Source organism: Panthera leo, chromosome D4 (assembly GCF_018350215.1).
Source record: "Panthera leo isolate Ple1 chromosome D4, P.leo_Ple1_pat1.1, whole genome shotgun sequence".
Taxonomy (NCBI): domain Eukaryota; kingdom Metazoa; phylum Chordata; class Mammalia; order Carnivora; family Felidae; genus Panthera; species Panthera leo.
The window spans coordinates 40580458-40593982 of record NC_056691.1 but is presented as its reverse complement, the minus strand read 5'-3'; the positions used below and the strand labels follow the sequence as shown (position 1 = coordinate 40593982).

Below are 13525 nucleotides of genomic sequence, written 5' to 3'. Positions count from 1 at the left end.
AAGCAATTACTTCAATTACCCTTTAAAATTACCTCAATTGCCACTGAAAGTACAAATAAAACAGTCATATATTCATGGCTTGTTATTTTAATCAGAAGCTACTGTTCCTTAAATAACCTGAAAAAAAGTTTGGTTTTTTTTATTCAACACACAGCCACTGAGGGCCTACTATGTGTCAGTGAGAAATGGAAGATACAGAGACAAAGCATGGCCATTGCTTCCAGCTCTCAAGAAGTTTAGACGAATGAAGAGCAGGTAAGCATGAAATACATGTTTTAGGTCCAGAATATCTATAACGGTAACAAGATGTAGGAGAGCAAAGAAAGGAGTGATTAGTTTCACCTAGGAAGGTTTTAAAAGGTTTCCTGACAGGACAGCATCAGAATCTAACAAAGAAGGAAGGTAAATACACTGTTTATGTGTAAATATCAATAAATTACAGCTACCGTTACAGTGTACACTTTATAAATGTTATTTCCCTTATCACAACAACCCTCTGAGACCAGCATTTCACAGTAGGAAAACAATGATGAGCAGGATAAATAACTCGCAGGTCACATATCTTGTAAATGGAAGGGCCAAGAAATGAGTCCAGGTTTGTGTAACTTGATATTCTTCCCACCACACCAGGCTAAGCTAAGCTTAAAGAACTTGTAAGATTTAAACAGAGAAAAAAAAAAAGATTTAAACAGAGAAAAACAAGAAAACAGAGAAAAATACAACAGACAGAAGAGACATAAACATATAATTTATGAATTATCTTAGTGGGAAAGTACTATCTTTAAAATATATACATATAACATGAAATATCTATTTATACATATACATACATACTAATAAAAGATATAATGATATAATAATACAAAAATAAACTAGGATAATTTATGAATTACACTGTATTTTTTTTAATTTTTTTTATGTTTATTCGTTTTTGAAAGACAGAGAGAGACAGAGCACAATCAGGGGTGGGCAGAGAGGGGGACACAGAACCCGAAGCAGGCTCCAGGCTCTGAGCTGTCAGCACAGAGCCCGACACGGGGCTCAAACTCACGAACTGCAAGATCATGACCGGAGCCGAAGTCAGATGCTCAACCGACTGAGCCACCCAGGCACCCCTGAATTACACTGTAATTTAAAATTCCATGGGGCACCCGGGTGACTCAGTCAGTTGAGTGTCCGACTCTAGATTTCAGCTCAGGTCATGATCCCAGAATTACGGAATCAAGCCCCACATCAGACTCCATGCTGGGTGTGGAGTCTGCTTAAGATTCATTCTCTCTCTCTCTCTCTCTCTCTCTCTCTCTCTCCCCCTCTGCCCCTCCCCAACTCATGCTCACGCTCTCTGTTGCTCTCTCTCCTAAAAAAAAAATTCCATACTCAAATCTACTTAAGACTATTCCACAATTGAGCCATAAAAAACTAAATTAAAATTTCAAAAATGTCTAATTTACAAATCCTTTAGTCACTACAGTCATTCATCAATTAATTTTTTATCAAGTTTAACCCATTAATTAAAATAAATTTAAGACAACATACAAATAAACATAATTCATTAAACTAAGTACTTTAATTCCACTGTATTAAAAAAAACCTGTTTCTTTCTTATAATTCTATTTAAGCACAAGAATGTCATGGGGATGTTAAACATGGAGTCTGTAACATGAAGTGAAATCAAAAATAATCAAACTCTGCTTTTAACATTATTTGAGAGAACAAAATTCTACCTCTGCATTGTGCTTAGTTGTTATTTCTAATTTTTCTTTCTTAGCCCGATGAAGTTTCTTTCTGAGATCAGCAGTAATATCCAAGTCTGTTTCACTTTTAAACATTTGTTTTACATCAGAGGAGGCATTCTTCAGCCTATAAAATGAGATAGTAAAATATAATTCTAAGTATAATCTCTAGCATTTCTGATATTCTAATAATTTATTTTTCAGAAATCACAAGGAACATGATACAGTTTTTGCCCTAAAGAAACTTACAACCTAATAAAAAATGTTGATCGCAAAATCTAGGTAGAAATACAAAGGAGTGTACGGCTAGAAAGAAACCACCATTTCAAGATGGTACTTAAAGAATGATCCTATCACAAGCTGTGTAGCTTTGAAAAATATTGAATTCTTTTTATTTTTTTAAATACTATATTTTACTTACCGCAAATGTAATAAATACATATTACAAAATGAAGTGTAAGTAACAATATAGATTCAGGCTTAAAAATAGCAGACCAGGGGTGCTTAAGTGGCTCAGTTATAATTGGTTAAGCATCCAATTCTTGATTTCGGCTCAGGTCATGATCTCACAGTTTATGAGATGAAGCCCCACGTCAGGCTCTGTGCTGACAGCATGGAGCCTGCTTAGGATTCTCTCTGACCTTCCCCCACTTGCGCTTTCTCTCCCTCCCTTTCAAAATAAATAAATAAATTTATTAAAAAAAAATAACAGCAGACTAAAGCACTCTCTCCCCAAAATTAAAATTAGAAAGTTAATGAAAATATCAGCAAAGAGAATTAAGAGAGAAAAATCCACAAGGAGAAAGAACACATAAGATGAGAAAACAGTAATAACATATTAGAAGTTAGAAAGCAGTTGGATAAGTGGTCATTGATTTACATAAGAGATTTGAATTTAAAGCCAAAAGTCGGGGGGGGGGGGGGGGCGGCGTCTGGGTGGCTCAGTCGGTTAAGCGTCCGATTTCGGCTCAGGTCATGATCTCTCGGTCCATGAGTTCTAGCCCCGTGTCGGGCTCTGTGCTGACAGCTCAGAGCCTGGAGCCTGCTTCAGATTCTGTGTCTCCCTCTCTCTGACCCTCCCTTGTTCATGCTCTGTCTCTCCCTGTCTCAAAAATAAATAAACGTTAAAAAAATTTTTTTTTTAAATAAAGCCAAAAGTGGAGAAAGCAACCCGATTTACACCTGAGCCCCCAAAAGCTCAATTAATTGACAACAGCTTTGCAAATGGGATAAAAGTAGAGCAGAAAACAAGATAATTGGTTGAAAGTCTGCCAAACAAATGAGATCCTCAGATTCTGTACCCTATAGATGACACAACTGGGTACCAATCTCTTCCCCACTCTGGCAGAACACTAGGTAAGGGTTTATTCCCTGGAGAGGATAAAACAGAAGGTCTCTGGATTAGAGACATCAGATACAAATGGTGTAAAACCTCACACCAAAAATAGGAGACTCAAGTCAAAAATTATGTAATAAGTGAGAGCCCAGGTCTTCTAAAACATCTTGCCTGCCAGAACAATGGCAGCCAAGGAGAGAATGGAAGGATCTTCCCTAGAGAATCTAACCAGCAAGGTGAAAAAGACCTAAAGACACTGATGCTAGGGGTTCTCCAATGAACAGCTTAACTACATCATCCTACAGAGAATGCCACAAACACAAAGTCTTACCCACTGAGCTTCCAATCAGCTTGATAGGCCCTGCCTTCATTTTTTTTAATGTTTGTTTATTTTTGAGAGAGACAGTGCAAGCAGGGGAGGGGTACAAAGAGAAGGGACAGGGAATCTGAAGTAGACTGTGCACTGACATCAGCGAGCCCAATGCAGGGCTTGAACTCACTAATCGTGAGATGATGACCTAAGCTGAAGTCAGATGCTTAACCAACTGAGCCACCCAGGCACCCCTCTACATTTTTTTTTTTTTTTATTGTTTTGAGAGAGAGAGAGAGTGAGAGAGAGAGAGAGAGTGAGAGCGTGAGTGAGGGAAAGAGGCAGAGAGAGAGAGAGAGTGAGAATCCCAAGCAGGCAGCACGCTCAACGTGGAGACCGACACAGAGCCCGAAACAGAGCTCAATCCCATGACCCTAGGATCATGACGTGAAATCAAAAGTTGGACACTCAGCCGACTGAGCCACCCAGGCATCACCCTATTTTAAATGTGAACAGACAGCTAAGGATCACCAGAAGTTAGGAAGCAAGAGTTAGAAAGAGACAAAATTGTGGGGGTAGGGGAAGAGTCCTCAAAGACTATGCAGGGGAAAGATAGCTTTAAAAAGAGGAAAAAAACATATCTTCAGACAAAAAGAGAAGGTCTAATATCCATAAAACAAAAACTGAATGTAATAAAGAAGGAAATAATCAGAGAACAAAAAAAAAGAACTCTTGGAAATCAAAACACAAACTAAGAAAAGAAAGGCCAAATAAGTAAATGTGAAAGAAAAATCTCCTGAATGCCTGAAAAAAAATTCCAAGGGAAAATAATTTCCACTTAGAATTTTATGCCCAACAAGTTACTTTTCAAAGACAAGGGAATGAGAAAGTTCTAGTTCATACCTACAAAGCACCAAAACATTTACCTCCTATGAAGTGGCTGATGGAAGATTCCACTAAAATAAGGACCTAAACTGAGAAAGACAGGGGATCCCAAAAGTAGGGTAAGACCAAAAAAAAAAAAAAAAAAAAAGGCAGCAAAGGGACTTCCAGGATGGTAAAGAAAGGAGCACCAGGTAATAATTGGCCAGTAAAGCACAGCACTAAACGGCAATCTGTCCCAGCTGGAGTACTGGACTGGCCACAGCTTCCAGGAGTGATTTCTTGAAGAAGATGCAAACAGAACACAACAGAATACTTCCAGGGTATGGGTGGAACAGGTGAAGGGGATTTAGGAACATACTTATCAGGATGAGCACTAAGAAATGTACAGAATTGCTGAATCACTATATTGTACAAGTGAAACTAACATAACACTGTATGTGAAGTATGCTGGCATTAAAATTAAAAATAAACCAGAATATTTCAACTATCATATAACTTGGTTGGAACATGAGGTTGAAGTCATGATAAATTCATAGAAATTAAGCAAACTAAACAATCAATGAAACAATTATCAAATCCAAGAAAAACAATGTACAAGAGAGAAAAAACTAAATACTCAGAGGCTCAACTAGAAAGTTTCCAAAATTATAATACCATAAACACTGAAAACTAACCAAGATTGCAATATTAATAAAGGGGACAGAAAAAGGAGGCAAGCATGAATGAAAATGAAATTATGATCTTCTGTAGTCAATAGATAATGGCTAAACCTGAAAAATCTAATACCAATATAAAAAAAATTTTAAGATACAGGGGTACTTGGGTGGCTCAGTCAGTTAAGCGTCCAACCTCGCCTCAGGTCATGATGTCACAGTTCATGAGTTTGAGCCCCACATCGGGCTCTCTGCTGTCAGCACAGAGCCCACTTGGGATTCTCATTCCCCTCTCTCTACTCTTCCCCCACTTATCCTCCCCCTTTCTCAAAATAAATAAACTTCAAAAAATTTTTAAGAGATACAGATTTTAAAAATCATCTCGGAGTATGGTGACAGTGCTCGCTTTGGCAGCACATACACCAAAATTGGAATGACACAGAGATTAGCTTGGCCCCTGCCCAGAGTATAGTGACAGATGGTAGCTACAGCTACACTTTTAGTGAGCATAGCATAACATATAGACTTGTTGAATCACTATCTTGTACTGAAATCAATGTAACATTGTGTGTCAACTATACTTCAACACAGAAAGTACAGAATTTTAAATAAAATTAAAAATAATTTTTTTAAGGAGTACCTGGGTGGCTCAGTTGACTGAGCGTCCAACTCTTGATTTAAGCTCAGGTCATGATCCCAGAGTCGTGGGATCAAGCCCTGAGTCAGGCTCTGCACTGAGCATGGAGCCTGCGTAAGATTCTCTCTCTTTCTCCCTCTGCCCCTCCCCTACTCTCTCTCTAAAATTAAAAAAAAAAAAAAAAAAAAAAAAAAATTCTGAGGGTCACATTAAAAAAATTTTTTTAATAATAATTTTTTTAAATATAAATCATCTTGGAGAGTTGAAAATGATTGTTTCTAGGGATCAAGACAGTGATCAAGCAAATTAGTACTGTCATTTTTCCTAATAGCAGTAAGTCTTGTAGAACATTAGATTCTTTAAATAATGTATATATGTAAAGTTAATTTTTTTCAATAAAACTAAAAAACCAATAGAGAGAACCAATGAAACCAAAATTTGGTACTTTGAAAAGATTAACAAACTTGATAAATCTTTGGCTAGATTGACAAAAAGGAGAAAAGACTCAAATTATAAAAATAAACAATGAAAGAGGGAATGCCAACCTAGAAGGATTATAATAAATACTACGAACAATTGTATGCCAAGTTAGACAATGTAGATCAAATGAACAAATTCCTAGAAAGACTGAAATTATCAAAACTAACCCCAAAACGAACAAAATCTGAATAGACTCATAACAGCTGAAGATACTGAATTTATAATTTTAAAAAATCTAAAAACAAGGCCCAAGTCCAGATGGTTTCCCTAGTAAATTCTACCAAACATTTAAAGAAGAAATAATACCAATCCTAACTTTAGAGGAGGTAGAAACACTTTCCAGCTCATTCTATTAACCCAGCATTACCTAAGATCAAAGTGAGTCAGACATCACAAGAAAGAAAACTACAGACCAATTTCCCTCATGAATAGAGATGCAAAAAATCCTCAACAAAACATTAGCAAACCAAATCCAACAACATCTTTTTTTTTAATATTTTTCTGTTTATTTATTTTTAGAGAGAGACAGAGTGCAAGCGGGGTTGGGGCAAAGAGAGAGGGAGACACAGAATCCGAAGCAGGCTCCAGGCTCTAAGCTGTCAGCACAGGGTCTGACGCGGGGCTCGAACCCACAAACTGTGAGATCATGACCTGAGCTGTAGTTGGATGCTCAAACGAGTGAATCACCCAGGCGCCCCCCAAATCCAACAACATCTTAAAATGACTACACAGCATGACCAAGTGGGATTTATCCCAAAAATAGAAAGTTGATTTAATGTCTGAAAATCAATTGACATGATATACCATTTTACTAAAAGACAAAAATTACACAATCATCTTAATAGATACAGAAAAAGCATTTGACAAAATTAAATACCTATTTGTGATTTAAAAAAAAAAAAAAAAAACTTGGGGTGCCTGGGTGGCTCAGCTGGTTAAGCATCCGACTTTGGCTCAGGTCATGATCTCATGTTTCGTGAGTTGAAGTCCTGCATCAGGCTCTGTGCTGACAGCGCAGAGCCTGGAGCCTGCTTCAGATTCTGTGTCTCCCTCTCTCTCTGCCCCTCCCCCACTCACACTCTGTCTCTCTCTCTCTCTCAAAAATAAATAAATGTTAAAAAAATACATTAAAAAAAAAAAACCTCAACAACCTAGGGATATAAGAAAATTTACTCAATCAGATAAAAAGCATCTATGAAAAACCTACAATTGGCATACTTATTGGTGAAAGACTGAAAGCTTCCCTTAAGACTGGGAGCAAAACAAAGATGTCCACTTCTATTGGAGGTTCTAGGCAGTACAATCATGCAGAAAGAAAACAAACAAACAAACAGAATGTATATTAGAAGGGAAGAAGTAAAACTGTCTTTTTTTTTTTTTTAAGTAAGCTCTATGCCCCTATGTGGGGCTTGAACTCACAACTCTGAGATCAAGAGTTACATGCTCTATTAATTGAGCCAGCCAGGCACCCCAGAAGTAAAACTATCTTTATTTATTTACTTATTTATTTATTTTTAACGTTTATTTATTTTTGAGACAGAGAGAGACAGAGCATGAACGGGGGAGGGACAGAGAGAGAGGGAGACACAGAATCGGAAGCAGGCTCCAGGCTCTGAGCGCTCAGCACAGAGCCCGACGCGGGGCTCGAACTCACGGACCGTGAGATCGTGACCTGAGCTGAAGTCGGACACTTAACCGACTGAGCCACCCAGGCACCCCTGTAAAACTATCTTTAATTGCAAAGGACATGATCCTTTAAGAATATCCTAAGAAATTCATTAAGAAACAAAAACACTGGAATTAAAAAGATTTTAGCAATGTCACAGAATGTAAGATCAATATACAAAAATCAATTACATTTCCATATATTAACAATGAACAATTCAAAAATTAAATTTAAAAAAATAACTCAATGTATAATAGCATCAAAAAAAAAAAGATTTAGGATTAAATTTAACAAAAGCAGTGTAAGCTTTCTATAGTGAAAATACAAATTATTATTTAAAGAAATTAAAGATTTAAATAAATGAAAGACAATGCACATTCACATTCATGCACTGGAAGAGTCAGTACCATTAAGGTGGCAATCATCTCCAAATTGATCTACAGATTCATCATAGTCCCTATCATAATCCCAGAAGGCTTTTTTGGTAAAAAATTGACAAGCTCATCTTAAAATTTACATGGAAAAGCAAAGGACTCAGAATAACTAAAACAATCTTTAAAAAGAACAAACGGGAGAGCTTTGACTTCCTAATTTCAAAACTTACTACAAAGCTACAGTAATCAAACAAATAGCATGGAATTAAATTAAGAAAAGACATGTAGATCAATGTACCATAATTGAGACTAGAAACAAATTTATATTTGGCCCATTAATTTTCAATAAAGGTGTCAAGGCAATTCAATAGGGAAAAAGCAGTCTTATCAACAAATAGTTCTGAAACAACTGGCTATCCACACATGCAAAAAGATTAATTTAGACGCTTACCTCACACCATACATAAAAGATAACTTAAAATGGAGCACAGACCTAAATGTAAAAACTGAAATTATATAACTTTTAGAAGAAAACATAGGAGAAAAATCTTCATGACCTTAAGTTGGGCAAAGATTTCATAAATACACAGATATGAAACCTAAAGCATAGTCCATAAAGGAAAAGAATTGGAGGGGTGCCTAGCTGGCTCATTTAGTAGAGCATGTGACACTATCTCAGGGTTGTGAGTTTAAGCCCCACGTTGGGCATGGAGCATACTTAAAAAAAAAAGAACTGGACTTCAAAAAAATGTAAAACATTTGCACTTCAAAGAGACATTATTAAGAAAATGAAGTCAATGGGGTTGAGTGTTCAATTCTTAATTTTGGCTCAGGTCAGGATCTCACAGTCAGTCGGTCAGTAAGCCAGTCAGTCATGGGATCAAGCCCAGGGGTCAGGCTGCATGCTGGGTGGAGTCTGCTTGGGATTTCTTTCTCTCTCTCTACCCCTCCCCTGCCCGCATGTGGACACACGCACTTGGGCTCTCGAAAGAAAGAAAGAAAGAAAGAAAGAAAGAAAGAAAGAAAGAAAGAAAGAAAGAAAGAAAGAAAGAAAGAAAATGAAGCCAAGGCAACAAATGGGAGAAAACATGTGCAAATTATATATTTGATAAAAGATTTGTATCCAGAATATATAAAAAACTCCTAAAGCTCAGTAACAAAAAGACAACCAATTTAAAAATGAGCAAAAGATCTGAATAGGCTTTTCACCAATGAAGATATATAAATGGCAAAAAAAAAAAAAAGCACATACAAAGATGCTCAACATATTACTCATTAGGAAAATATAAATTAAAATCATAACATGCCACTTCACATTCACTGTAATGGCTATAATCAAAAAGTCAATCAAAAAAATTCAATCACTTATATTGTACAACTGAAACTAACATAGCACATCAAGTTAATTAACCACACTGGAATTAAAACAAATTTTTTAAAAAGATCAGAAAATAAGTATTGGCAAGAATGTGGAGAAACTAAAACCCTCATATATTGCTGGTAGAAATGTAAAATGGTTCAGCCATTTTAGAATACAATCTAGCAGTTTCTTTTATGTTTTTTTTACATTTATTGATTTTTGAGAGAGAGAGACAGAGCTTGAGCAGGGGAGGGGCAGAGAGAGAGAGAGAGGGAGACACAGAACTCAAAGCAGGCTCCAAGCTCCACACTGTCTGCACAGAGCCTGCCGCAGGGCTCGAACTCACAAACTGCAAGATCATGACCTGAGCCAAAGTTGGACGCTTAACTGACTGAGCCACCCAGGCACCCCTAGCAGTTTCTTAAAAAAATTAACATAGGGACGCCTGGGTGGCTCAATCGGTTAAAGGTCTGCCGGACTCTTGGTTTCGGCTCAGGTCATGATCTCACAGTTTTGTGAATTCGAGCCCCACATCGGGCTCTGTGCTGGCAGCGACGAGCTTGCTTGGGATTCTCTCTCTCCCTCCCTCTCTGCCCTTTCCTCTACTCTTACTCTCTCAAGTAAACAAACTTAAAAAAAAAATTTAACATAAACTTACTGTACAATGAAGTGATGCTGGTCCTAAGAATCTACACAAGAGAAATCACCTCCACCCAAAGACTTGTACACAAATGTTCATAACAGTATTTTTCATAATAACCAAAAAGTGGAAACAACCTGCATGTCCGTCAGCTGGTGAGTGGGTAACCAAAATGTGCTATATCCATACAACAGAATAGTATTCAGCAATAAAAAAGAAACGAAATACTGATTCCTGTTAACAATAAGATAAACCTGAAGAACATGCCTAGCGAAAGAAGCCAGACACAAAAGACCACATATTGTGATTCCATTTATACGAATTGTTCAGAAAAAGAAAATCTATAGAAATAAAAAGTAAATTAGTGGTATATAGCAAAGTTTAACTTCATTTAGCCAGATTCTAGAACTCTAAAGAATGATTTAGTCATTAAAAATCATGGCAGATAAATATCTATGTGGTAAAATGTTCCCTCCAAAAGTGAAAAGGCTTTCAGCAAAATAAAAAGTTTATATTTTATTCCCTACCTTTCTCCGGAAAGGACTTAAGGTAGCTTCTAAAGATAGGTGGAAAATGTTTCTATAGCAAATCCTATTTATAGTTGAAGTACATGTTAGTCATGGTCTTTGCCCCACCCACACATCCTGGCTGAAAAGGCAGTCTAGATCAGTTCTTCTCAAACTAAACATGCGCCAGCACTATTCTCCTCAACCCCATACATGATGCTCTTGTAAAATGTAAAATATGTTTTAATTTTTTAGAGAGAGTAAGAGAGGGAGCATGAGCAGGGGAGAGGGGCAGAGGGAGAGAGAGAGTGAGGATCTGAAGCAGGTTCCACACTCAGCATGGAGCGCAATGCAGGGCTCAATCCCGCGACCCCGGGATCATGACCTGAGCTGAAATCAGGAGTCAGAGTCTCAACGGACTGAGCCACCAAGGTGCTCCTAAAATATATATAAAATGAGTAACTAAATGTGCAATTTTAAAAACAGATAAAATACAACCCCAAGTGTTTTATTACCAGATTCCACGAACAGAAAATTACTCTGTTACGTGATTATAAAAGTTTCTAAACACTTTCAATTTCTGTACTTGTTCCTTTGTAAACCACCCTTTGGGTTGCACTCCCCAAAGTGACTCAGTTTTACACGACAGACTTAGAGTTTTATATTTTTCACATTAGAGGTGAATCAACCAAAAGTAGGCACCTCCCCCAAAGGCTGATATCCGGGGTGCAAAAGAGACAAGCAACAGCAATTCTTGGAATACAAACTGCAAGTAAAAACAGTTGGGATGGGAGCTAAAACCAAAGGAATGCCTGACCAGAAGTCGTGAACTACCACCGGGGCAAGAAGGAAGAACCAGAGCCACCGAGACTAGGGCTGACCAAAGGAGGGACCACAGAGAAATGTGAAGCCGCAGAAATATGAGGACAAAAGATTTAGAGAAGTAGAAACGAATAAGCAATTCTCTAAGGACAGGAGAAAGCACACACACTCTGACTCTCATGGATGAGTTAACCAAGGAAAACAGACTGTTCTGGTGCCTGTGAAGTATCCTGCCTGTTCCTCCAGGCACACAAAGCCTCGCCCCCCCTTAGCACACTTCGAGAATCCTTACAGTCAGCAGCCCCAACCACTTCTCCCTGCTGCTTACACCCAAAAGCTCTCCTCAACAAAAGGAAGAGACTGGAGGCTTACCTTTGGGTATCAACAGGGGCATCACTCAAAGTGTTTAAACTCATGGTAAGTCTTCCAACTTTCAAAATAGCCCACTGCTTCTCAATGATATACTTCGTTATTGATGATTAAAACCGTCTGAGAGGTCTGTGGCTTACAGGTTAGATGGGCTGAAGTCTGTTAACATAGTAAACAATATAACAACGGTTATATATGTGAGTCTTGAGACTACGGGTGATTTTCGTGTTTTTCTTCAACTTACTTGTATTTTTAAGATTATTGCATAACACACATTTAAATACTCATATTTTTAAAAGCTATTACGTTTAAGATAGATTAGAAGCAAAAATGGCAAAATGTTAAAAAAATATTCCTTCTTGTAACAAGTTTCTATTATATTATTCTAATTTCTCTAATAAAAGGAAAAATTATCTCAGTAAAATAGTGACCAATGGGACGCCTGGGTGGCTCAGTCAGTTAAGCACCCAACTTCAGCTCAGGTCATGATCTCACAGTTCATGAGTTTGAGCCCCGAGTAGGGCTCTGTGCTAACAGCTCAGAGCCTGCAGCCTGCTGTGGACTCTGTGTCTTCCTCTCTCTACCCCTACCCCTCTCTCCCTCTCCCTCTCTCTCTCTCTCCCTCAAAAATAAACATTAAAAAAAAATTTTTTTTAAATAGTGACCAATTACTCTTGAACTAGAAAAGGAATGTAGAACCTATTTCTAGGGAACAGAATTCAGTTTGAAAGAAAGTGAAGTCCAGGGACATTTTTAAGTCCCTAAAGCCTTTTTCATAAATGAGATTTTTTTAAGCTTATTTATTTACTTTGAGAGAGAGCATGCACACAAGTTGGGGGGCAGAGGGAGAAAGAGAGAATTCCAGACAGGCTCCACACTGTCAATGCAGAGCCTGATTCGGGGCTCGAACTCAGGAGTCATGAGATCATGAACTGAACTGAAGTCAGATGCTTAACCAACTGAGCCTCCCAGGCGCTGGGCATAAGTGAGATACTTTTAATGCAATGCTACAATCAAAGAGACCAAAGTACTCCCAACAAATGATCTCATGGTAATTTTTAAAGTCCTTCTCTTAAGGGACCAAGGAAGAATAAAGAGAGTAGTTGTCACTTACACTGACCTCTCTGGAACCCCCTTCTATGGGAGATAATCCAAATTATACAAAGCCCACTATTTAAAGTTGCTTTACTACATTTATAGTATGAAGGAATCTCTGGAGAAATATTTTAAACAGAGATAACAATAATTAAGCCCAAACAGATACAAATAATCAAGATCCCAGAAGTGTCCCTTGGTATCCCTAGAAGAAGTGCAACATCCCAGAAAGACCATAGCTTTGGACTTGGAGAGATGTGACTTAGGATGCCTTTAAGTATCTTTATGAGTGTTGCCGTGGGCAAGTGGCTTACCGTGTGAGCCTGTTTCCTCAACCTTAAGAAGGGAATAATTACATCAATCTCATATATGTGAGATAGAAATAATACATCCAGCATATATACAGTTCTCAGTCACTGTACCTTTCTGTTACTGAGCACAAACCCTACTCTCTATTACCCTCTTTTACTGAACACAAACTTTGAGAATGGGACAAACTTCAGGCAAGCTTTTCTGACTTCATGGAATGCCGTTTTGTGTTGTTTTTGTGCGTTAAAAGTTATGGTGGCTTGTTTCTGAGATTTCCTGGCCCTGTTTCCTCCTGCAGTTTGGTCTAGGCCATTGCTTTGCTTTGCCAATCAAGATGGAGACAGAACCTC

At 37.8% G+C, this 13525-nt stretch overlaps 1 protein-coding gene across 8 annotated transcripts in view; it reads right to left on the bottom strand.

The window, feature by feature from the left end:
• CCDC171 (coiled-coil domain containing 171) overlaps positions 1-13525 on the bottom strand; it is a 302971-nt gene that overhangs the window by 283931 nt on the left and 5515 nt on the right. For all 8 annotated transcript variants that reach the window (XM_042913069.1, XM_042913067.1, XM_042913074.1 and 5 more), the window contains 2 exons: positions 11775-11930; positions 1725-1860 (listed from right to left, as the gene is read on the bottom strand). In XM_042913069.1, the coding sequence (XP_042769003.1) occupies positions 1725-1860; positions 11775-11818 (180 nt within the window). In that variant the 5' untranslated portion in view covers positions 11819-11930. The remainder of the gene's footprint in view (positions 1-1724; positions 1861-11774; positions 11931-13525) is intronic.